Source organism: Trachurus trachurus (assembly GCF_905171665.1).
Source record: "Trachurus trachurus genome assembly, chromosome: 7".
Classification (NCBI taxonomy): domain Eukaryota; kingdom Metazoa; phylum Chordata; class Actinopteri; order Carangiformes; family Carangidae; genus Trachurus; species Trachurus trachurus.
In genome coordinates, this window is record NC_139901.1 from 5710216 (window position 1) to 5737506 (window position 27291).

At 45.7% G+C, this 27291-nt stretch overlaps 1 protein-coding gene across 3 annotated transcripts in view; it reads right to left on the reverse strand.

Annotated features, from left to right (window-relative positions):
- LOC310989026 (dnaJ homolog subfamily C member 5-like) overlaps nucleotides 1-27291 on the reverse strand; it is a 35864-nt gene that overhangs the window by 5002 nt on the left and 3571 nt on the right. The window contains exons 1-3 of one of the 3 annotated variants that reach the window (XM_083975878.1): nucleotides 11956-11993; nucleotides 2940-3110; nucleotides 542-755 (exon numbers count right to left, since the gene is read on the reverse strand). In XM_083975878.1, coding sequence (XP_083832004.1) covers nucleotides 542-755; nucleotides 2940-3046 — 321 coding nt within the window. In that variant the 5' untranslated portion in view covers nucleotides 3047-3110; nucleotides 11956-11993. Of the gene's footprint in view, nucleotides 1-541; nucleotides 756-2939; nucleotides 3111-11743; nucleotides 11876-11955; nucleotides 11994-27291 lie in introns of those variants that run through there. The other 2 variants (XM_083975877.1, XM_083975876.1) reach the window with 2 other exon arrangements.

The following is a 27291-nucleotide window of genomic DNA, read 5'->3' on the forward strand; positions in this document are numbered from 1 at the left end:
CGGCCATGACAAAATTTAAATAAAAGTACATTTGTATTCAACAGCAACAGTTTTTGGGTGAATTTCATATTTATAATAATGCACCAGGTTACTGTCCCAATGTCTCAAATCAGGTAAAGGTCAAAAAACGGTTTTAATAACACTTTCCCAAATCGAATCGAATCGAATCGAAATAATTGATTCTCAATCTTAAGAATCGAAATTGAATTGATTCTTGAAATTTGAATCGATACCCAGCCCTAATTACAACCCCCCCCCCCCCCCCCCCCCGATCAAAAAATGATCCAATCCGTGACCCAAAACCGCGATCTGACCCGATCTGTGAGCAGTACAGATCGGCACCGTCGGGAATCGATCTGGCACTGGCAACATGGGACATTGGCGAGCCATCAAAGTGAGCTGCGCCACCAGGTCACAGTGCGACCCCTCCCTATTCTTACACGTAAAACATGGAGCAAAATGGTTTGTAGTGGGAGCACTGAGGCATCGGGTGCGACACCTTGGAAGTGTGTCAAAGACGGAGACGTCCTGTCCACCTTACCTTCGCCCACCAGCTGGACAGAACAAAGTAGGTGTTGACGTTCTCCTCTCCAAACTGTTCGGCGACGTAGAGCCCCAGGGAGCCGTATTTGTCGTAGATGTTCTTCTTGGTGGTGTCCACCAGTATGGAGTGGGCGTTGTTGATTTCCTTAAACTTCTCGGCTGCGTCTGGGTTGTCTGGGTTCTTATCTGGGTGGAACTTCAAAGCCAGTTTCCTGTGAAAAGGGGGGGAGGGGGGATAAATTCAGAAACATTCGAAACAGTTTACATCTTTACAACTTGTGATTTAAATATGTTCTTTATATATGGTTCTGGTTTTTCAGAATCCTTTTGACAGTCAAAAAGTTGATGACAGACCTCTGACGCCCTCTAGTGGTGACAGTCCCACAGTTAAAGGAACAAATCTGCCTGTTACCACCTGAAAAAAACATATTGCAGGGTGTCCATGCATTCATTTGCAGTGGACTGGACTATTGTAATAGTGTCTGTACAGGTCTAAACTAAAATATCAATTGGACAGCTGCAGCTGATCCAGAATGCTGCTGCCAGAGTCCTGACACACCAGGAAACTGGATCACATTTAAACCGGTGCTCAGATCACTACACTGGCTGACTGTTGAATGGCCCCACACCAAATTATGCGCTGGATTTATTAGGTCCATATGAAGCATCCGGACCCCTCAGGTGGTCTGGGACGGGTCTACTGTGTGTTCCCAGAACCAGAACCAAACAAAGTGAAGCAGCGTTCAGTTATTCTGCTCCTCCTGTGTGGACTGCTGACCTGAGGTCTGCTCAAACTGCAGCTTTTACTCAACTTCATGACATTATGTGAATGATTTTGATCATTTATTGTCTCTTAAACCGTTTATTTATCTCTTTTGCTTTTAAATGTATTCTTATCGTCTATGTTTTAGGGATGTCATGATTATGGATTTTCTTGGTACGACTGACAGAGAAATAATCACAGTATTACGATTATCACAATTATTATGCATTAATTAATTTCACAACAGTATGAATGTGTAAAAAACAAATATAGTCAAAATATAAATACATTACTAATTAGACAAAATATCTGAAGTATCTATTATAATATTACCAATTACTAATCCCCCAGGGGAAATGTTTGAAATATTTAAGTCATTAATTGTCATCTATACCAAATGTTTAAGTTTTATTTTTATAGTTTTTTTGTTTTGTTTTTTTTACTTAATTGTACCCAGTTACTGTGCATTACTTTTACTTTGTGTACATACTGTATACGGGTGAGTATCCCACATGTGGTGATACATACAGTAGATATATTTCCTCCTTTAGCTGCTACTTTTTGGCGGCATGTATTACAGACTGACGAGCCGTTTGAACACTCAGGCAGGTCTCTGTTTTGCAACTGGCAGGAACCAAAACAAAGTTACTTTAGTTGTTGTGTAACTTTAGTTCCGTGTGTGTTGGAACTAATCTGCTGATGTGGTTCCGACATAATCTTTTTTGGAAAGTGACGGTATTTATGAACCTTTATGACATTAAAGGTATAATATGTAGGAATTTTCCCCATCTTGCGGTGCGGTTGCATATCGGAACGTCTTGATGTTGCATTCACGTGAAATCGGGCAGACGTCAGACAGACAACAGACGCTGCATGTAACAGGATAAACAAGCGTCTATGTAAACAAGTGGTCCACCAGCACGAGGCAAAACAATACAGGCGTGACAATATGTTGTCATGGTGATGTCGTATTGTTTACCTGACCCACGTTTTACCGTCTTTCTTTTGTTGAGTAAAATGACATCTGGTTGGTTTGCCGACGGCCGTCTGCCTGACTGCTCCTGAATGCAACACCAGTGCCTCCGTCCTTCCTCACACTACACAGTGGTGACAGTTTTAACAGGCCGAGCCCACAGCTCCGGTGAGTTTCTATGGTTACCTACGGTCACGCTGCCACTGAACGTAAAAAATGGCGATGCAACATGGCAGCCTCGGTTCGGTGCGTCGCCCACTTACAGTGTGTATTTGTAAGGACTTGTAACAACTCATTCTAAGGTACGAGAAAGCTTTCATTTGTATGCAGGTGTGATTCGACTTCAGTGAAATACGTATTTATGAAAGACATATTTGATTTTCGCTAATAAAAAGGCAAATAAGTTACAGACTGGGGCTTTAATGCTGCGATTAATTGTAAAAACAAACAATCGTGAAATCCCTACTATGATTCTAATGTATTTTTATGCCTCTGTAAAGAACTTTGAATTACCTGCTGCTGGATGAATTGTGCTATCTACAAACAGATTGGCCTTGCCTGGACCCACGACCCCAACATGCTGCAGGTTCAGCAGAGGTGGTTCCAGTGGACACAGGTGTGGTGGTGGTGGTGTTATCTCAGCATCATTCACTCTCTCACCTGTAACACTTCTTGATGTCCTCTGGCGTGGCGTTCTTGTCGACTCCCAGCACGACATACAGCGATTCTCCTGATGTGGAGAGAGTCCTCTGTCTCTGCTGCTCCATGGCCTCTCTCTCTCTCTGTCTCTCGCTCACTCACTTGCTCTCTCTCTCTGTCTCTCTCACACACCTGTCAGGCAGAAGGAGAAACAAAGGGCTGATGAGCTGGAGGGTCCGGTAGACCGGTACATATTCTCGCGGAAACAAAGCACATGAGCATTTCTGACAAATTTCACACTTTTCAATGTGTATTACTTTAACATACTTTTAGCTACACACTTGATTCAACTTGTAAATTGTTCACAAGACTTTCAGCTATCATCTGACAGTCTTTGGTTTATGATATCATAGAGCTCATTGAACTTCAGGTGGTGTGTGGCCAAGAGGTTAGACTATCAGGTTAACAATCATGGGGTCATGGGTTTGATTCTTGCTTCAGAAATATTTATTGCATGTCATTCCTAAACTTGCTCTCTTTGTCAAATTCTTCTGCTAATTCAGCATGGCTTCAACAATGGCTTTCAGCATTCACACGCATTTTCTTCAGGAAATGCTCTTTCTAGTTTTATTTAAATGGCAGGGCCACAAATTATAACAGGTAATTGCACTCTTTTTCTTGATTCACTGATTCAATTTCAAAGTGAACAGTGGAATAGTTTCCCAGAATGCAATGTGTGTCTTTAAATGGTTGAAATTGACCAACATGCATTACAAACCCCATAAAGAAGTCATAATTAGAGGATCTTTTTTCTATAAATAATTCAAGCCGCTGTCTCCTGAGGGTCAATATTCAGTGTTTCTACATACAAGTTGAGAAACCTTTTTCTGTGTCATGAACAAAGTTGAATGCTTTTCTGTCTTTGAGACTTGGAGGTGTGGCTGTGAGGTGTGGAGGATGGCCTCAGTGTGCAGCTCACAGAATTACACTCAGCAGCGGCTTCCTTCCTGATGGGCTAGATCAGTGATTCCCAACCACGAGTACGTGTACCCCCAGGGTTATGCAAGTGGATTTGGTTGTATGTAAGACTGTAGTGTATATGTCTGTGTTTATGCTTATATTAGAAGATGTATGTGCTTCTTCACTACTTCATAGTGCGTAGTTTTTAGAGGCTGGTTATCCTTCCTATAGTCCACTGATCTTTTGTGTTGTTTAGTGTTTTAACATTTTTGACTGCTACTGTGCTGTTGAATGTATAATATGCCTTTCAAATTCTAATAAAACATTTGATCACAAAAAAAGAAAGAAAAGACTATGGAGCAGAACTTGAAATGATGATGAAGACCAAACACTGACACTGACAGCAAACATGCTGCTTTGATGGGAGGGCTGAGCAAGTGTACAGAACAGAGATTCACAATCTGTGTCCTGAAAGAACCTGACTTTAATGAAGAGGACGTGACGGTGGAAGCAGTGATGAGAAGGAGGCCTTGATGTGGAGCTTTCAGTGGGACCAGGAAGAAGTTCAAAGTGGTTAAAGGTATGTGACTTGACTGGTAAGCTGATGTTCTACAGTATTTATGAGTTGGATGACCTACAGCAGCTGCTGCAGTCTGAAGTGCCATCTAGAAACTAAATGGAAACTGTGAAAACCTGTGGGAAGTGATCACAGGTAGTTTTCAGTATTTACAGGCAAAAATGACAGAAATTGTAGTGATCCACTGTATTTTACCTGGCCATAGTCTATTGGAGCTGGGGTAGGTGATTTGCTCCCCAGGTTTTGTTTCATTGTGTATTAGGCTGGGAAGGTTATCAATTATCCTTGTTGTTTGCGCACGGGGACGTGCGGACCTGTAATGAATGAATGAATGTCTTTTGCTGTAAGTTGCGTGCGTAATGCGCACAGGTGTATTGAGTGGAACCGAGGGTTTAAATGGGGAAGTGACGTCGGGAGGAGGGGGGGAGAGAGAGACACAGTCGGCGTTTGGACGGCTGGCGTGGCGGAAATTCCGAAGCGGCACATTGGATTTACTTTTCCTTGTGGATTAACCGGTGGATTGTAAAGGCCCGTTTGGACACCGCACGGCCGGGCCCGTTTTCAGCCAAGCGGGACGAGGGAGAGGATTGGCGTGATCACCTCGGCGGAGCCGCGGCGTCTCTCCCGTGTGGACAGTAGGACAAACAAACTCTCTCGCACTCACCCTCACCACGTGCCAACACACACACACACACACACCTGCACGAACATTGACTGTGCGCTCGCGCACCCCCCCACACCCACACATACACGCCGGCACGGACAGTGACTGTGCGCTCGCGCCCCACACACACACATACACACCACACGCACACACTCACTCCCACAGCTGGGACTCGGACTTTATGGACAGCGGGAGGGGGGAGGGCTTTCGGGTTTTGTTGATCTGATCTGTGTGTAATTGTTTATTATTGGCCGCCCCACGTTGGGTGCGTTTTGAGTTCAGTGAAATACAGAGACTAAGACTAAGTAGCGACTTGGATCATTGTTTCCTTATTGTTTCCCCGGACGCACCAGTAGCACAAACCTAGGTCCGCCTGCAGCAGTGAGGCGTTTGTGCCAGTTCCCCTTATCCTTATTAAAAGGGAAATTGTTACAGAGTGGTGGCCCGTACGGGGAACTGGATTGTTTAAATACAGGTTTTGTGGTTATATGTACGTTTGGTGCAAAGGGGATTTATTTTGTTTTCCTTATCTGAATGTGTGATTTACCTGTATTGCTGTGAGCAGTTACTGAGTTCAGCTGTGCTACCTTGTGCATAGTTTTGTTTTTCACCTGTGGTAATAATAACAGGTGATATTGGGGATTAATATTATCATTGATAGGAATTATTACTGTTACTGGTTGAACGCTGTAGCATTTTAGTATTCCGCCACTGCTGTCACTTCCACGCATACACACTAATTCACATACAATACAGCCTTACACATACTTCACCTTCATTCCACTGTCGCTCCAGGGGGCAGTATGTCCTTAATAAGCCAGCAGGGGTCCACAGGGAGCAGCGAGGAGCAAGTGGCGGAGGTCCCCCCACTCGAGGAGTTACTTCCTGAACCGGCGCCACCCGCTACCGACGATGCACCCCCTGGCCGCCATGTCACCATCAGGGGGGACAGGAGTGCAGTCTCAGAACTGACAAGTCTGTTGGACTCCCTGTATCTGGAGCCTCAGGCGGAGGACCGTTGTCCTGCAGAGGCTGCAGCGGATGCGGAGGATGCCACCGCGACCGGCCTGGCACAGCTAGTGCAGGAATTGCAGCTGTGTGTGGATGCTCTGGATATAAGACTCAGAGAGGCGGTGGACAGTACCCTTAACCGAGAGGAGGGCCTCAGAGCGGCGATCCAGTCGGTGGGGAAGGAGATGAAGGAGTATATTGACTTAAAGCTGCAGGAGCACGACCAGATTGTGGCAGACTGTATGCGGCGGAGGGACAAGCGCTGGGACGAAGAGCTCAGGAGGAGGGTCCAGGACACGGGCCGGTTTCCGTGGAGGCCGACAGGGTTCTCCACCCCTGCGGCCCAGGCCGTCCCAAATCTCCTGGCCCCCGAGGCGGATGCGTCATTCCCTACCATGCAGGCATCAGCAAAGCTCCCGATCCGGCTGGAGTTTCCCCAGTTCGGGGATTCGCGGGATTCTGCCGATGTCACAGACTTCGTGGAGCAGTGTGAAAACTTCCTCACGCTCCGGCCACTAAGTGACGTGGAGCTCCTCGGCACCCTTAATGCAGTTCTGAAGGGGCCTGCTCGGAGCTGGTGGCTGGCGACGCGCCGCAACATACGGAACTGGACGACCTTTAAAAAGGCTTTCCTGGAAGCTTTCCTCCCCACCGACTACCAGTCGGAAATCGAGGAGCAGCTCCGGTCGAACATCCAAGCACCCTCTCAGTGTCTACGGGACTTCGCTTACGACCATAGGGCGCTCTGCCTAAAGTGGAGACCCGACATGACTGAGGAAGAGATGGTTCGGCGGATTCTCAGCGCATGCAACCCTAGACTGGCTAGTGGGCTTCGCGGAGTGGTGTCGACAGTGGAGCAACTCGTGAAGGTGGGGTCTCTCATCGAAAAGGACTGGAGTAATTCTAAGGATTACTGGAGCCGGATGCAACAAGGTGGCCACACCGACCGTAATCCCCGGAAAGCAGCCAAGAAATCAGCGCCAGGCTGGGGCCGGGGGCAGGGCGATGTGGCAGCCATGGTGGCGGTCCCCTCTCTCCTGGTGGTGCCGGTAGGGATCCGGGGCTCCCGGGGGGATGCCGTCCTCGACACAGGGAGCACGTACTCATTGATGAGCTTCACCCTGTGGAGGGGTATCAAGCAGGAGAGAGAGACACTCAACCCCAGCGAGATACCAAAGTTCACGATGGCAAATGGACAAGGCTGTAAGGCCAGGGGCAGGACCACCTTACTCCTTTCCCTCCAGGGAACCCATGTCAGCGTGTGCATTCACGTGCTAGACGATGACCAGCTGTGCATGCCTCTGTTACTGGGCCTCGACTTCATGTGTGCGGGCCAGATCGTCCTGAAGCCCCACACCGGTCATTATGTGGTGGCAGGCGGCAGGGAGTTCAGGTTCCTGCGGAAGACCCGGGATGCTCTGCAGTGGGGGCCGGCCGGCGCAGCAGTTCATTTCTATGTGGCGGAGCTGGGGCCAACGGCCGTACCCCTCTTGGAGGATCAGCCGGAGGTGGTCAGACCACTGCTGCAGAAGTGGTCTACGGTTTGGACAGAGGCAAAAGGGTCCACCAGCGTCATCAAGCATAAGATATTGACGACCGATGAACTGCCAGTGAGGAGGAGAGCATACAGAGTGTCCCCACAAAAGCAAGCCGTTATTGAGGAGCAGGTCCGGACGATGCTCAACGACGGAGTGATTGAGCCATCTACATCAGCCTGGGCGTCCCCCGTGGTGTTGGTCCCGAGGAAGGACCAAACTCCCCGCTTTTGTGTGGACTATCGGGGACTTAACGCCAAAACACACCACGACGCGTATCCCATGCCCCTGGTGCATGAGATCCTCGAGTCCCTGGAAGGTGCCCGGTACTTCAGCTCATTAGATCTTAAAAGCGGGTACTGGCAAGTGACCATGGATGAGGACAGCAAACAAAAGACAGCCATGATCACACACATGGGCCTCTTCCAGTTCCGGGTTATGCCATTCGGGTTAAGGAACGCCGGGGCCACCTTCCAGCGGTTGATGGAGAGGGTCCTGGGGGAGCTAAGGGGCAGGATCTGCTTCGTCTATATAGACGACATTATCGTCTTCTCCAGGACCCAGGAGCAACATCTGCGGGACCTGGAGGCGGTGCTCCAGAAGTTGCACCAGGCCAACCTGACTCTCAATGTCAAAAAATGCCACTTGCTCCAAGGTCAACTCACCTTCCTGGGGCACATAGTCACCGGAGAAGGGGTGAAGGTGGACCCGGAGAAAGTCACGGCCATAACAGCATACCCCGTCCCCACAGATCTGAAGAGCCTCCAAAGATTCCTGGGCATGGTAGGGTGGTATCACAAGTTCATACCCAGGCTGGCTGACCTCGTTGCCCCACTTAACAACCTCAAGAAGAAGGGAGTGCCCTGGGAGTGGTCGTCCCAATGTCAGTGTGCTTTCGACCATCTTAAAGTTGTACTGCTCTCGCCGCCTGTCTTAGCTCAGCCGCGACCACACCTGGGATTTCAGGTGCACTGTGACTCCAGTGACATCGGCCTGGGGGCGGTCCTGGCACAGACCGAGGATGGTGAGGAACGAGTCGTAGCCTTTGCCTCTCGGGCTCTCCATGGTGCGGAGCTGAGGTACTCAACCTCGGAGAAGGAATGCCTGGCGGTGGTATGGGCCGTAGAGAAGTGGCGCCACTACCTGGAGGGAGAAACGTTTGATGTGTACACTGACCACAGCGCGTTGGCTTGGGCCTTCAATTGTCCAAAGACATCATCCCGTCTTACAAGATGGACCCTGAGACTACAGGCCTTCACCTTTCGGGTGCACTACAAGAAGGGCTGCTGTAATGTTGTACCGGACGCCCTGTCCCGGGCACCACCGGTAGAGGAGGGCAGCGTTTGTGTGGCGGTCGCTAAGACCTATTGGGCCGATCTCCCCAGTTCCCTCCAGGACATTGCAGCAGCGCAGCTGTCAGATGCCCAATGCCAAGAACTGGAACAGCCTGACAGCCAGCCCAGCCCTGGACGGATACACTTCCAGCGCCAGCAGGGGGTGCTATATCGGGGCGTTCCTTCAAGGCATGGGGGATTCAACTACCAGCTGGTCGTTCCGGCGGCTATGGCGGCGAGGTTCCTCACCTACTTCCACGACAGTCCATTTGGGGGTCACTTGGGGAGAATGAAGACCCTGCTGAAGATCCTGGAGGTGGCCTGGTGGCCCAGCGTGCGTGCAGATGTCTGGAGTCATGTCCACGGCTGTCACACCTGCCAGCAGTATAAAGGCTCCAACACCAAGCCGGCTGGGCTCCTCCAGACCCCAGACGTCACCGCGCCGGGGGAGATGATAGGGGTGGACTTTATGGGCCCTTTCCCTTTCAGCAGAGCCCGGAATTCGGTGCTGATGGTGGTAGTGGACTATTACACCAAATGGGTCGAGCTCTTCGCGCTACGGGACGCTAAGACACCCAAGGTCTGCCAGATTCTCCGGAATGACATTTTCACCCGCTGGGGGGTCCCCACCTATCTGGTGTCGGACCGAGGTCCGCAGTTCACCAGCCGACTGTTGTCGGGTTTGTGTGACGCATGGGGGGTGACTCAGAAACTCACAACAGCCTACCATCCTCAGACCAACCTCACGGAAAGGGTCAATCGGACGCTGAAGACGATGATCGCCTCATACGTGGGGGACCACCATCAGGATTGGGACCGGTGGCTGCCAGAGTTTCGGTTGGCTATCAACACGGCAGTGCACGAGACCACGGGCGTGACCCCTGCTGTGTTAGCCCTGGGACGCAGCCTTAAAGGGCCCCTGGAGCGGCTGGTACACAATGCACCTGCACCCCACACACCTGCATACCATACACTACACTCGCATACATGCTTGTTGAGAGAGGTGGAAAGACATGTCGGTAAGGCCAAAGCCAGACAAGCCAGGTACTACAATGCTCGGCGCAAAGAGGTACACTTTGCTGCCGGGGACCTGGTCTGGATTAGGTCACATCCACTGTCTAAAGCCTCCGCCAAGTTCTCTGCCAAGCTGGCACCCCGCTGGGTCGGACCCGTCAGGGTAGAGAAAAGGCTGGGTCCTGTAAACTACCGTGTGAAATGGGTAACTGATAAAGATAAGGTGGACACCATAAATGTTGTTGACATGAAGCCCTACTATGGCCCTGGTAAGCCGCTGGCTGGGGGGGGGGGAATGTAGTGATCCACTGTATTTTACCTGGCCATAGTCTATTGGAGCTGGGGTAGGTGATTTGCTCCCCAGGTTTTGTTTCATTGTGTATTAGGCTGGGAAGGTTATCAATTATCCTTGTTGTTTGCGCACGGGGACGTGCGGACCTGTAATGAATGAATGAATGTCTTTTGCTGTAAGTTGCGTGCGTAATGCGCACAGGTGTATTGAGTGGAACCGAGGGTTTAAATGGGGAAGTGACGTCGGGAGGAGGGGGGGAGAGAGAGACACAGTCGGCGTTTGGACGGCTGGCGTGGCGGAAATTCCGAAGCGGCACATTGGATTTACTTTTCCTTGTGGATTAACCGGTGGATTGTAAAGGCCCGTTTGGACACCGCACGGCCGGGCCCGTTTTCAGCCAAGCGGGACGAGGGAGAGGATTGGCGTGATCACCTCGGCGGAGCCGCGGCGTCTCTCCCGTGTGGACAGTAGGACAAACAAACTCTCTCGCACTCACCCTCACCACGTGCCAACACACACACACACACACACCTGCACGAACATTGACTGTGCGCTCGCGCACCCCCCCACACCCACACATACACGCCGGCACGGACAGTGACTGTGCGCTCGCGCCCCACACACACACATACACACCACACGCACACACTCACTCCCACAGCTGGGACTCGGACTTTATGGACAGCGGGAGGGGGGAGGGCTTTCGGGTTTTGTTGATCTGATCTGTGTGTAATTGTTTATTATTGGCCGCCCCACGTTGGGTGCGTTTTGAGTTCAGTGAAATACAGAGACTAAGACTAAGTAGCGACTTGGATCATTGTTTCCTTATTGTTTCCCCGGACGCACCAGTAGCACAAACCTAGGTCCGCCTGCAGCAGTGAGGCGTTTGTGCCAGTTCCCCTTATCCTTATTAAAAGGGAAATTGTTACAAAATAATAACCCCTTGTACGGATTTTGAAAACACTTTCAGTCCACAAACACAAAACTGCTCAACAGACAGATTAAAAAACAAAAAAAAACAAAAACCTATAAATGATATCAGCAGACTCCCCAGTGGCAATAAATGAAGAGAAGTAGCCTGATATCATATCACACGCACTGAACCTCATCTACCATATCAGCTCTGCGGCTAATTCACTATTATCTACATTGTTAATGTTAATGAACCATGTAAATGGAACTAGGACATTGTTTTTCTCTATCACCAGAACTGATAGAGGAAGTAGTGAGTGTTACCATGACGCTGAGGTCACAGTGCGTGACGGCTTCTGTTGCTGCTTTCACAACCACAGTCACTTCTGTTAAAACACGGCGGTCAGACAAGCAGTCTTTACAAAAAAAAAAAACAACAACTCTGGAAAGAGAACAGTAATACTTTCAAACCTGTATAATGACCGTATTAACTGGCCTCCAGTTATGTCTTAATGAGATGACTTACTAAACAGGCTGCTGTGTGGATAATGGCTGCTATCCCCTGTAGGTGAACCAGTTTGTTCCTTGGCTCATTTTATGTCTCAAAGTTCAGTGTAGTCAGTGACTTATTAGCTCCTCCTGCTGTCTGTGGTCTGGTCTGTTACTCCTACTGCACCCGCTCCACTCTTTTATAAAGGGTATCATTTAGAAGTTAAGTTAAGTCATATTATGCCTTACTGGTGGTGGTGGTGAATCATCTGGTAAAAGCCTGATTAAACCAATATAAGAGTGTGAAAGGGTGAGGCTGGTGTTATGTTTTTTATACTGGATACCGCAGCTTGAAAACCACTAACTCCACCCCCCGTGGGGTCACATGGTTTACACACAGCGTTGTGGCTTCATGATAAGCTAATTACGGCAATAACAAGCGCCTTCAGGCAGGAAGTGAGCTGATTAGAGGCTCCGTGAGCGTCTGCGGACCGAATTTGATATTCATGTACTAAATCTGGTGCTGCAGAAGAAGATTGAAGGTTTTTTGGGTCCAGGAAATCCACTTCCTGACCTCTGGCCTGGAGCAGTAACTACCGGTGTGACCCTGCCAGACGGCAGGTGTATGGGGGTTAGCAGGCTTAGCGACCACACTAAGCCAATTCAGCCACACACACACACACACTAAACCAGACTGCTGCTTTACAGTAGGTTTAAATGAACAACGGGAGCTGCGCGCCGTCTTCACACCAAGGCCTCCACCTCTCTGATGAGCAATTAACACATGATGATTCATGCTGCTCGTGGTCTGACAGGAGCACAGGTTCCCACCAGAGCTGTGCTACATGTGATAAAACCAAAAATATGTTGCATGGTGCCATCTTTATGCACCTGTGCTCTATCTTAACTTACTGCAGCTCCCCTTCAGCAGGTTCGGATAACACTCAGCCCCGGAGATATTGGAAATCATCAATTTTATTAATTTATTAGCCAATTCATTAGCACAGCCAAATAGTGGACTGACAGGAAATTAATCAGAGACTCTTTTTGACATCTGAAGATGAGATAATAAACTGAATGTGCCCTGAAGGTTTTTTTTTTATGACTTTCTAAATGATAATTATCAACAGTATCAATCAAAACACTTAAAACACACTTAGTGGCAGTAATTGGTACAGTTATGTCATAAGTTTGTCAACAATTTTACTATGCTGGTTTAAACTGATTAAGGCAATACAGTGTAGTTCTGCTTGTGCACTTCAGTGAACTGTAGTGGGCTGTCCCCTACAGAAAAACCACATGAACTTCACATGTGATAAATTTTGCACATGGGAATCGTGATATTTGCACATGGGAAACATGTGGTGTTGGCCCAATTTTATGTGAATTCCCATGTGAACCCATTTTTCCACATGTGGAAACATTTCTAAACATATTATTATTATGTGCTCTACACATGTGATCACATGTGTTACCATGTAGAGCAGATGTGTAATACATGTTACACATGTGGAAAATGGGTTCACATGATTAACATAAAACTGGGCCAAAATCACATGTTTCCCATGTGCAAAATATTTCACATGTGAATCACATGTGAAGTTCATGTGGTTGTTCTGTAAGGGGTAGTGGACTGGACTGTAGTTTCACCACAGTTTCATCCCATTGGCCAAGCGATTGAGCCAAATTCCACACTTTGAAACCTGTTTGTCATCACAGTGAGTTCAGATATATTCATATTGCCTGTATTTTTGTCCATTGAGACTAATATTCATATTTAGAGTTAATCTCTTCTATCATTTAGAAAATTCTATATCTTTCATATTTGATAAATCTTCAACTTATTTTCTAGTTCTTTCTAGAATCTATAAACAACAACAAATACTGGGAAACTCCCATCATAGTTTCCATGGTGATACATCTGTGGGCTTTGGAAAAGCAAACTCTGTGTGTGTGTGTGTCGAGTTTAGCAGATGCCCTACACACACAGGATAATCTTAAATACACAAAGGGAGGGAAAAGGCTCCGTGCAGATTAAGACCCAGTGAAAAGATACACACCATTAACAAACACACTGTACGCAGCATGCTGAACGTGTGGATGACCAAAAACAACTTGGAAATTAAAACAAAAAGTCCAAACTCCGCCTGTCAGCCATTAGTCTCTCTCTAAAGCCTGATGTGGCACCAGATGGCCGCTATTTCCATGGCAACCCTACAATGCCTCGGACGACAAACACGCCTGACAACACATCGATTTAACACCTCCCTAAAACCCGCCCACTGCTGCGCCTCGGATTAACCAGTCACAGCGCAGATAAACCTCCCTCCTGACCGGGATTAACCAATGAGGGCGATGCAGCCGCGCAGCAGGGATTATCATCTGAGAGACGGTTCTAGTCTGTGTCTGTGTGTTTGTGGAGAATAATCACAGCCAAGCACCACAGTGAGCCCACACCCACCTGAGTGTGTCCTGTTGACGGAGTAGAAGTCAGAGGAGGCAACACACTGTGTGTCTCTCACTTACAGTCTCACATCCAAATGTGTGTTGTTCCACATCTGTTCCATCTGTTCCTCCAACAAGGGAACTACAGGGGAGAGACCAGACCACCATCCAGACCATCTATTCAGACCTGGTTTGTGGTTAATCCAGACAATTGATCCATGTAAATGTGGATTTTTCTCACTTCCACTTCCACTGAAGTCCATTTTCATCTTAATTTCTATGCTCGTTTGATACAGAGGACAGCAAAAATCACAGTATCAGCATTTATTTTTAGGGATGCGCAATATGAAAAATTTTAACCTGAAAACGATAACCGATAACCACTGCCTCTATCAGTACGGATAACCAATAATAATTCTTTATTTGTCCCATCATGGGAAAATTTACAGGGTTGCAGCAGCAGACAAGAGTCAAGGAAATATAGAGCACAGATAATAAATGTAAAGAAAGAAAGCACAATTTGTAAGAAGAAAATATATACACATCCCTGCAGTATCGGGCGTATGACAATATAACGAGAATGGTTCAATCTGTACAGGTAAACTCTGTACAGGTAAACTCTGTAATTGTAAAATTATAAAATCAAGTTTATATTTACCATACTTGTGTCACGATATGATATTATTGCGATATTAAAAATATTGCAATATGCTGCGATATTTTGCAGTTTATTACCTTTTTTCAACTCCAAATAAAAACTTTAACATCTATTTTTTCTAATAAGACTTTTCAGTCTGTTCAGACCGATACTTAGCGTCTGTATATCAATATAATATTGCCATGTAAATATCGTGATACTGTGCTGTATCGATTTTTCCTCCGGTCCTATGGACTTTATGCACAGCTCCACTACCTCCTGAAATAAGCCAGCTCGTTTATTTCCTGTTTTACCTTATTGGACCAACTGATTAATCCAGGTGTGTCTGACCATTGTTGTGAGGTCAGACACACCTGGATTAATCAGTTGGTCCAATAATGTAAGACAGGAAATAAAGGAGCTGGCTTATTTCAGGAAGTAGTGGGGCTGTGCATAAAGTCCACTGCAGCTGCAATGTTTTTGCAACGTCAAAACAATTGCAATATGATTCTTCTTCATGTGGTTCAGCTCTGTATAAAAACAGACTGCAGCACTTAGACACAGATCACAGCCTGCGGGGCCACGCAAAGCTCAACCACCTGGAAGCACTCACACACACACAAAGATCAAAAAGCAGGAAAAAGAAGTCAAACTGGTAACGACGCTCGAAGGAAATCAAAAGCTGTGAACTGAGACGGCAGATTGTCACAGAGAAAACAAACAGCCAGCACCTTTACCTTGACAGCTCCCAGCTGAAGACCACAGACACTATGGGATGTGTTCAGCATCAAAGCAGAAACAACAGCGTGGCGAACATCACACTGGCGTTGCTCTGGCTATAGCCTGTGCTTTCCAGGGTTGTGTAACTAACTACGCTCTGCAAAATGTTAGCACGGTGTCCATGACAGAGAAAACATGGTAACACAGCGGTGGCTGACAGATACGCTGCTGCTGCCTGGATCCTCTGTGTTTCATCCACTGCTCTAAATCCACCATCGCACAGGGAGAGGCTCCTCTTGTAAAGGAGACAGAGCAGAGAAGATAAAAGAAGGCGACATGATGCAACAAATAATATACGCATTCGTGTGTTTGACAGTTTTAAGAGGCTCAGCTGGAAAAAAAAACAAGAAAAAACATACACACATCCTTCGGGAGACTTTTCTTTTCTTTTTTTAAACTTTGAGAAGAACAAAGAACAAAGTTTAAATAGCTTTCTTTGTTCTTCAGTGGGAAAACAAAGAAATTGGGAATTCAAATAAGTAACATGAGGTTTGAATGAGAAGACGCTGTCAGATTACACACAGGTGCCTGAAGGTTTTCACATCATTTGCCCACACAAGTACAAAGACATGCACAATGCAGTCTCTGTGTGTGTGTGTCAGAGAGACTCACTGCTGTTGCTCTTAATGCGTGCACTTTTTAAGGAAGTTTTGCTATGCTCTCACACACACAGTGATGGAGAATACTGCATTTCATGTCTTTATCGTTTTGATAAGTCACTTCCTGTGAGTGAGAAATGTAACAGTGACTTGTGATTGTGTTAATAATGCAGAATCACGAGTGTGGTAAGTGACTGAAATGAGAAAAGTTACAATTCATTGTGTGAAATTTAAATATTATATAAGTGAAGCACGTAATCAGAACTTGTCTCTTCTGTGACTCCACTACAGAAGTAGCTACTGCATCACCACTGATACTGTGGTGTACAGTGTGGTGTACAGTGTAACCAAACTCAATTTTGAATCTAGCATTTTTTTTTTTGAGAAAATATTTCACTTTTTTATTTTATCTTTTTTGTTTTTTTAATTTTGCCACTTATTTCTAGAATTTTCTACAATATTTCCAAAAATTCACACCCTAATTGGCCCTAATTTGAATGTACAAAAAAGTAACGTTGTTCAGTCTCAGAACAAATAGGCTATTTGTGTATTTCTGGTGTTTTGGCCAATGGGGGTCTGTGGTCTAATTTATGTCAATTTAATTTAGGGGTCCTACTGTAGATGTAAAAAATAGGGGTGCACCGAATGGCATTTTTTTGGCCGAAGCCGAATACCGAATAAAATCAAAACGCTTGGCCGAATAACCGAATAATACCGAATACCGAAAGTGGTTATAAAGTTTTTAAATAAAATATTTTTTTAAACTTAATTTTCAAAGAAAGTTAATGTTTATTGACTATTCTGACAGTTTTTGAATATTCCAGTTGCTGTTGCTCATCAAAAAAGCACAACAAGTTATATAAAGTTTTTCATTTATATCGGCCCATTGTGAGTGCTGAAAGATCTATGCAAGTACATTCCAAAAAAAAAACAAGTGTCTTTTAAAACAGTGGTTCCTAACCTTTCTTGGTCAGATTTTTTTTAATTCATCAATTAGGCTACTAGACATTTCAGGCGACCTCATTTGAATTTCAGGCGACCCCACGTGGGGTCCCGACCCCAAGGTTGGGAAACACTGTTTTAAAAGCTGTCGGCCACGGACGGAGTGGGCAGCTGGGACGAGGAACTTTCGTTTTAACTGCTGCAGCCATCTCTCCCTTTCGTAGCCTACTCAGCATACTGTCAGAGAATAGACTGGCTCTGATGCTGTTCAGGGTGTTTGGTTTTTAAATGATTCATTAAAAGGCGCGTTCCTAAGGAACGGTCCCCTCACTCAGCCTCTCAGTGGCCGTGTCTCCGCTGCAGACAGGACGCACCGGCACCGGGCTCTTGGAGCGACGTGCAACGGTGCGCGCGGTCGCTGTGCAGCTTCCCCCCACTGCTCTTGTTGCTGTTGTTTTTCCAGCAGTAGGAGTCACTTACTAATAAAGCTCCATGGGGTTTAAGCTGCCGTTTCGATCATCGCGCGATCGCGTATTTATCAGACTTTTTTTTTTTTTTTAATATTCGGCCTTGCTTTGCGCTCATTCCACCGAAGGCCGAATGTTGCTTTTTTTTGCAATATTCGGCCGAATATATTCGGTTACCGATTATTCGGTGCATCCCTAGTAAAAAAGTTTGAGAACCACAGATTAGCAGGAAGGAGCTGCAGACAACATGCACCACAGTATAGATTACAGGCATGGAGGAAGCAGCTGCAGCTCTTCTTGCTTATATTAATTGTTGCAGACAGACAGACAGACAGCGCACACGCACACACACACACACACACACACACACACACACACACACACACACACACACACACACACACACACACACACACACACACACACACACACACACACACAATATTATGTCATTGTAAATGCTTTCACATCACATTTACATAGACTTAGACTAATCAAACCAAAAGCAGTGTTGTGCTGCTTTAAAACATTTTTTTAAACACGATTCTGCTCTCATTTATTCTTCAGCGGTTCTGTTTCCCTCATTGCTGCTCAGTGGGGAAGACATGGACCATTAGTCAGTATTACTGACTACACAAGCCACTAGCAGCTGTACACACACAAACGCACAGCGCTAAAATGAAACACAGAAAGTGTAAATGTAATTTAAATCATGCAGACTATGATGAAATGTTTACGCTACGGGAAACAGATAGTGAACAAAACAACTCATCACACAAGTTCACAACCCTCAAACACACAGCCAACATAACATCAAACAGTCAAGTTGCTATAAATCCACAAAACTGGAACCTACAGTACGGAAGCGCATTGCATTCACTTGATAAAATAAAATTTAGACACCTTATCTCGTAATTACGAGATCTTTTCTCGTAATTACGAGATCCTGATGTCGTAATTACGAGATCCTGATCTCGTAATTATGAGATCCTGATGTCGTAATTACGAGAAAAGATCTCGTAATTATGAGATAAAGAAAAAGGAAATGTCTATAGGCCTAAATCCGCTCTTGTTGTCTCAATAAATGAATGCAACGGTGGTGCAGTGGTTAGAGCAATTGCTAACTATGCAGGAGACTGAGGATCGAATCCTTGGTGGGGCATATCGTTCTTGTTTTGTATATTAGGTCACTGTAGCCTACATTATTAGCCGGCGGGGGACACACCGGCCCACGTTAACCGATTGTGCCGTTCATACACACCAGACTGTATAAAAGACCCCGGTGCCTGGCCGCCGCCGCCGCCGCTGCTCTAGTGGCGGCGGCGGCGGCCAGGCACCGGGGTCTGTGGAGCGGGTTCATGAAGCCTGGTTGTCCCGACATGACTCACTCACAACACTGCAGCTGTAACGTTATGTTGTGTGTCTTGTAGCCTACTTTTCGGCTACAAGACACATAACGTTACAGTGTTGTGAGTTGAGTAATGTCGGGACAACCAGGCTTCATGAACCCGCTCCACAGACCCCGGTGCCCGGCCGCCGCTGCTGCTGCTGCTGCTCCGGACGGGAAGGCGAAGCTCACTGCCAGGATCACTGCCAGGATCACCGCCGGAGCAGCGGCGGCGGCCGGGCTCACACCCGGGGAAGGCGATCCTGGCAGTGAGGGTGTGTGAGCCCGCCGCCGCCGCCGCCGCCGCCGCTGGGGGCGGCCAGGCGGGGGAGGCGATCAGTGGGCTTCGCCTTCCCCACCCAGGGAAGGCCATCCTGGCAGTTAAGACGAGAAACTTTCTGCTTCTAAGTTGTTACGTTCAGGAGCGGAGCGGAGCGGCTGCAGCTCAGTTCACTTCACACACTGAGAATGGAGTTTGTTTTCTTCCGGTAGACGTAAATACGTAACACGTGTACCCCCTGTCCAATCAGAACGCTTCCCGACCCCCAGACGTTAAGCAGAATTAAATAAAGGCGATTTAATGTGTTTTCCATGTTAACCCCAATTCTGAATTATTATTTCCATGTAAACTCGAAGGAGAATATTTTGATTCCAAACTATTTCATTCAGAATAATTAATTCCGAATTAAAAAACATCATGCAAATGATTAACCCCACCACGGGACTCGATCCTCAGTCTCCCGTGTGAGAGGTAACTGCTCTATCCACTGTACTACCACGGACGGTTAATTCTGATTGAGACAAGAACGGACTTATAGGCATTCCTTTTTCTTTATCTCATAATTACGAGATCAGGATCTCATAATTACGAGAAAAGATCTCGTAATTACGACATCAGGATCTCATAATTACGAGAAAAGATCTCGTAATTACGACATCAGGATCTCGTAATTACGAGAAAAGATCTCGTAATTACGAGATAAGGTGTCTAAATTTTATTTTATCAAGTGAATGCAATGCGCTTCCGTACTACAGTGCTATGGCATTCCTTAAAAATCATTTGAACAATTTGTCATATTTTCAGCAGTAATACCATTCATTTACTGATTCCACCTTCATCATGTGAATTGATCTTATCCTGTTGGGCTCTTGAAAACTATTGTAACCGGTGGATCTCGCAAACAGTGGCTCTGTTGATGTTTGAGCGTATGCGTGAGATTTGCTGCAAGACGTTTGTTCATCGTTGTAAATGTATGATGTAAGCATGGAAGAACATCTCATAGCAAATCTCGCAGAGCCACTGGGAGCTACTGCTACAACAAGGCTAAAAACAGAGATCAAATTCATTTTTTCCAAACAACTTTTCCATGTGGTGGCTTCAGGACACTTGGGTCAGTTCAGACGAGCAGTATGGAGGTATTTGGATGTTTCATAGTGTGTGTTTTGGACGATTCAAAAGTGAGCACTATCCGCCGTCATTATATGAAAATCTGTTGCCAGCCGGACCCCCCCTGGAACTCCTAAAGCGTTTTGATAACTCAGAAAGTTCTCCAAACTCTTCCTTGCCATGACGGTGAGTAGAAAATTGGTGAATTATCAATTTTGGGTGAAGTATCCCATTAATTACTGTAGCATGAAACAAAGGTTTCACCAGTGTGAAGCTGCCACTGAGGAGTATTTAGTATTTACAAATCATGTGAAGTGATCATGACAGCTGTCAGTTCACTATTTTGTCAGAAAACGACTCAATTCATTGAGTCGGCTGGGAACAAGTCGAGTTTAACATCCCTAAATCATGGCATGAAATATACCAATGTGTCACCTAGACAACCTAACACTGAATTTCATTTTGCTTCTCAGCTGAAGCATCTGTTTTTATCCATTTCATTTTCTGTCCTCCATCAACATCGCTCTGCTCGTCTCCATCCTGCTTCAGCCTCTTCTCTCCTCTTCACTTCCCATCACATCCGTCGCTTCTTCACACTCTCCTCAGCCCTCCCTCTCTGATGAAGACGTAGAGGAAGAGTTCTGCTTGCCATGTCACACCATCCACCATCCTCATCTTGGGATTTGCCCTCTTCACTGTTTTCCATCTCTCTCCTCTTTCTGCTTACATTTCCAAACTCTATCTTCTATTCAACTTCCGCTTCACATGCACTTTCCTTCTCATTTAGCCTCATTTCATTTTATGGAGTCCATTCATTATTGAACTTGCCATTTAAAGCTACTGTGGGCTTTAAATCTATGGGAGGTAGGTCTGCTCAACTTGTCTCTGCACTTGAGAACACAAAGGAGCAGGAATATTTGGAGTCTTTTATTTATATACAGGTCTCATATTTGCTGCTTAATGACTATGATAATCATTGTTACTAGATACAGGGACTGACTGAACTGATGGATGAGTACTAAAATACAAGTTTTGGCTCGCAATGAACTGAAACCTCTCCTGTCAGTGTCTCGTTTCTCTTTTTGTGTAAATTAAATATGAAGCTGCGATAAAAAGATAATGAATCAAAACTGAAAGAGAAGTCTCCCTATAGGTGTAACAGCACGACAGCTGCTAGACAGAAGAAAGACACTGGATGTTCAGTAAAATGTTAATTCAAAACAAACACAAACAGACAAACAGTCGGTGGCTGATTGCTGATAGTTGGAGATCAGGTTACAAACACACACACACACATACGCAGCCCGAGCCATTCCTGCTCCACAATCAATAGATCATAATCTGACCTCAGTAAATACAGCTGTCACACATGTTGCCATGGCCACTGATGCTGGGGCTGGGCGACGTGGTTGTTAACTACAGTACTATCGCAATAGTCAACCTGAGATTAGGACGGTCACAATTATTACATAATCGCCTTATCACATTGAGCTGACTTTTTTTTTTTTTTTTTTTTGCATAATGGTTAAAATGATTCCCACTCATCTGTATAAAAACAGCTGGATGAAACTAACAGATGTGTCATGTTTCCATCAGTCCTTCCCTGTCGTTTTCCACCATTTGAGGTTTTACTGGTGCGCTTTTAAAGGGATACGGTAAAAAAATGTTTTTTTCGTGTCTTGCCTCACTCCCGAGTCCATGACAAGCAGATAGACACCATCCTTTCGACTGTGTGTGCAGTAACAAGGGAGATACGGGCAGAGCTGGCGCACCGCTAATTAGCTTAGCTCAACCGCTGGAAGTGTAGGCTATAGGTAGTAGGGCTGTCACTTTTTATTCGACATTCGAATATTCGTTCGAATGTGGGGGGGAAAGTTCGTATTCGAGCAGTAATGACCTGCTCGATATGTAGGCTGCAGCAAAGATACTCTATTTACCGTCTTTGGCTGCAGTGCCCGGTGCCTGCGTAGCGCCGCGGAACGTCCACCGGACGCGGAAGGGCCGCGAACAGCCAAGAAGCGGAGCCAGTTTACTTTCTGTGCCCATATTAACCGCTGGTGTGGTGTCGCGGCGTGCACCTCCGCGGCCGGCTCGCGCCGTGCAGCGTCTGGTCTATTTTGTGTGAGAGCCGCGAGCAATCGCGTCAAGCTGGACAGGAAGTCAAACATGAAACAACGAGAGTATCCGGTCAATTTTCAAAATAAAACACCGCGACTGTGTGTGCTGCGGCTGCGGCGGGGGGGGGGGGGGGGGGGGTAATATTCGAATATATCCGAACGAATTACGGGTCATTCAATAATCGTTCGAACCTCATTTTTCTAAAAACTGACAGCCCTAATAGGTAGTGTTAGCCTGCCTCCACCTAAAGTCATCAGAGACACTCTTCAGCAACTCTAAACTGAAACCGGCGGGCCGATCTTCGTCTCAGAGCAGACAAAACTCTCCGGTAAGGCATCTTGAGTGGTCAAATGCCGGTAACGGGACGAGATCGGTCAAAACGGAGGGTTCAAGCAAAGACGGTTTATTGTGGTTTAAGCTAGCTACATCAAGGGTAGCTAGGTTAGCTTCCTATTTCAAAGTAAAAGCACAAATTCTATCGTCATGGTTTTCTGTATGTAAAGGGCAATGGGTGTTTTATCAACGGCTAGCTTGAGTAGCGCCGCATTCGTCCCAACAAAATTGTAAACAGCTGGTATTTAGACAACTTAACGACACACTGCTGATCTAAACGGCTACTTTCTCGCCTAAAAATGTTTGAAATGTCAATAAAGTGATATATTTACAGAGTTTAGAGCTAAAATTAAATCAGCTTCTGACTGCTGATTTCGGCTTGGGTAGGAGGCAGGCTAACTGTGCGTTCACACCAAAAGCTTCCAAAGCGTCAAAAAACGCTTGAGGGTGGGCGTCAGACAAGACAGCTTCCAAAATGGCAAATATTTTCAGCCGCTTTGGCCGCTCGTCACGTGACTGGCGTCAAAGTTCGATCGCGCTGGTCATTGGGGGGCCGAAATACAAAAAAAAAGAAAAAAAAGGCAGCCGACGGACATCTCTATTCTGACAGGTTGCCGCCGAACCGCGTCATAGCTAATTACCCTAAAGTTAACCAGGGCTCAACTTCTCGTCTGGTGACGCTTTGGAAGTGCGGCGACGCCTGTTGACGCTTTGGACGCTCAGTGTCGCTGGGCTCTAATTGAAAATGAATTGACTTCCGGCGTTTTGACGCTTTGGAAGCTTTTGGTGTGAACGCACAGTAACACTACCTATGCACTTCCAGAATTTGAGCTAAGCTAATTAGCGGTGCGCCAGCTCTGTCCGTATCTCCCTTGTTACTGCACGCACAGTCGAAAGGATGGTGTCTATTCTCTTCTCTTTGTGTGTGTGTGTGTGTGAGAGGATGCCAATACGGAGCAGCGCTATGCGGAGATGAATGAACGGAACGATCGTCCGACTGGGGGGGGGGGGGCATCGGACGATCGTTCCGTTCATTCATCTTCGCATAGCGCTGCTCCGTATTGGCATCCTCTCACACACACACAAAGAAGCGCGCATGCATAACAGCAGTGCGTGGTAAAAGTGAAACTTATGCGGTCCGATTCAAAATAAATGCGCAGAAAGCCAGGGAAAAAAAAAAACTCTGACTCAGCTGGTAGCGGTGAGAAATTTAGCGGTGGAGGTGCCAGTGTGCCATCCGTGGCAAAGGTCGCCGACCCCTGCTCTATACTATATTAGTGGGATTAAATGATCAGAAAAAGACAATTAAAATCATTAATCGCAAATATTTGCACGGCAATAAATCAACTAAAATGTCATGATTGTGACAGGCCTACCTGAGATTTGACAAAAATGGAACAAAGTGTGGATCAAACCATGTCAAATACTCCAAACTACGCAGACAACTGTGTGGACTAAACAAGATAGATCTGCAACATGATACAAAGAATCTCCATCTTAACCCAAGAAACCTGTGGTGTTTGCTATGACTGAACACATCCCATATCATCAAGTGTATTGAGGAATTGCAGAAGTGTTTTTCTGCACCTGATGCTGCTTGGTAACAAACTGCTGACGACTCGCAAAACAGCTACTGTGAAACTGCACTGTCAGATTATCTGGTCACTTCATTAGCACATATCATGGCATGTGATCGTGAATCAGAACATAACAGAATAAATCTGAGGTCTTAACTAATCACACTGAGCACAAAGTGCGGACATGCCATCATTTAGAACAAGGGTTACCTATACACACATTAGACACATACATTCACACACCTCTGCAGCCTGCTTGCTTTCCCATCAGACTCTGCATCTTGGCACAAGAATGCTGTGATGCAAAAAGGCCAATCCAATTCATTAGCTAATGTCCAATCAGCTGTCTGTCAGCATTCATGCATCAGCTTTCTCAATGGACACACACACACACACACATACACAATACACACACACACACACACACACACACACACACACACACACACACACACACACACACATTACAGTAATGACCTGGACTCTGTGAAGGTAAACTGGGCCAAGCCATAAGGACATAATGAAACAAGTGCACTCTCCATTCACTGTCACTGGATTCTTTTATGAATAGTGTCGTTGGGTTTTCAGTGCTGGCACAATTGAGGAGGGGAGTAGGGGTGATAGAGAACTTAAGGAGAAGTGCAGTGTGGGAAAATGAGCTACAAATGGTGACTTGGTTAGTGAGACTCAGCTTGTTGCAAAATGACTTGATTTTTAGTCCCTGCAGTGAGAGAAGAGACAGGATCTGGGGTAGGTGTCCCTGTGTCCCTGCAACAACAACACAGTTTCCTGTCCAGCAGCACCCATGTTGTTAAAATAGCAAATACATCCACACTGTTATTTCAAGAAAACATTACGCACTATACCTACGGTAATCAAAAATGTGTCCAACATTGTAATTTGTGCCATTACTTCTTTGTCTGTATGTGTGTGTGTCTGTCAATAGCACACTAATTCAGTTCTTATGGCCACATGATAAGGAGGGAAAAATCAGGATCCTTTTTTGCTCAGAGTACATATGGAAAAGATTTCTGCATGAAGATTCCAGATGTAGTTTGGTTGTAATCTGAATGGACTCCTGCCCGGCTGTCTTTTGTTTTCTGAAAAAGAGCTCCACTGTGTCACACTTGGTTTAAGGCTACGTCGTTTACATGGAAACGATCTGAACAGAAAACGCAAAAGTCTCACTTTTTATTCTGCGTTTAGACAAGCGTTTTTTGGTGGAAATCTACGTGCAGACAGTGACGCAGAAGTGTGTGGAATCCGACATGTTTGTTATTTTCCTGTACTGGCGCATGCCTGTGATGTAAACTTTTGCGTTTTTACCCTTTAGACGGGTGGAGCATTTTTAAGATTTCCACTCTGGAGGGTGTTTTTAAGCCCCAAAAACGCAGTCGCTCTTCAAAATCTTGAGGTTTGGTGTTTTTCTCTGTTATTTTCATAAATATGTCTTTTAGACAGCTATTTGAATATGGCAAATTCTAGGAGGCTCTTCTCATTGTTTTTATTTTCATTATTTACATTAATAAGCCCTGGTATGTGAAGACCAGTACATTTTGATTAATCAATTAAGCAACTGATCATTTTAGCGGACAAATCTAATCATCATTTTAGTTGACCCCTACTATACAATCAAACTTCAGACTAGGTTATGATGTATTTACTTCACTTTGAATGAATTAAATGCATAAAAGGCCTGGAGAGAGGAGGTGAATGGAAATCATTACATTTCTCCAACAGGCGCTTGGGCCTCAGTTGAAGGGGACAGTAAAGGTGAGCATTTAACATCTCCATGTGACTTGTGATCACAGGACTGTCCCGAGGACACACTCATGACAACAAGACTCATGACCTGGGGCCGCCGCCATTGGTCCTAAAGGGAAACTGAACTGTGGTTTCAGCATTTTGTTTACATACCCACTTATATAACTTCCTAATGTAATGTGAGTGTTATATATTAGTAAGATAGTTGAGCATTAACTCATATGCGAAGCACTGACTACTGAACACTCATGGGCCATTGCAGTTGTGAGATCCCATCACAAGATGATCTGTAATTGTACATGATATAATACTACACAGAATATTTTTGGCTTTTGGACTGCTGGCTGCACTAGAGAGTAGCCTACATTTGAAGTCGTTATATGGTGCTGCTGGAGATTCAACAGGAAAATACCTGCTAACGTCACTTATTTGGTTTTGACTTGAACTGCTACCTCTGCAGAGAACTGACCTGTCTTCACACATCTGTGAGCCTGTATAACAGGGGCGGCCAAAATGTATTTCCTGGGGGGGCCATACATGACACCCAGATCGTTGCCGGGGGCCACACAAATTTCTGTCACCGTGGGTCCTTAATTTTACTGTTGAGATCAAATATAGAAAAAATACAGTGCACACACTCATATCCTTATTATTATATCAAAAATGACTCCAAACAGCATCTTATTAAGAACAATTATTACACAATACACAGACATATTATTATTATTATATTAATCCCATCACGTCAATCAGACAGGAGCAAGCACAGTTGTGCTAGGCATTTCAAAATAAAGGAAAATAATTTCTAGTGGCTATAAAAAATAAGTATCAGTAAATTTGTCTGGTTTGTTTTTGATCTCACAGGCCGGAGGGAAGAGTTGGATGGGCCATAAAATGCCCGGTCTTATGTACAGTAACTCTGTTTACAAAAATAAGTTCACTGAGCAACACATAGTGAAACTGAAAGCAAACAGCATATGAACATATTGTTAAACAATAACACCACTAGGCCAGCCTCTTCCTCATTTCAATTATGCACCGTCAGTCAGTCAGTCAGTCAGTCAGTCTGTTTTGATTCTAACGTCAGAGACTGAATATGACTCCCAAGAGCTTTCTGTGTGAGGATACAAATATCAATACCAGGCACCA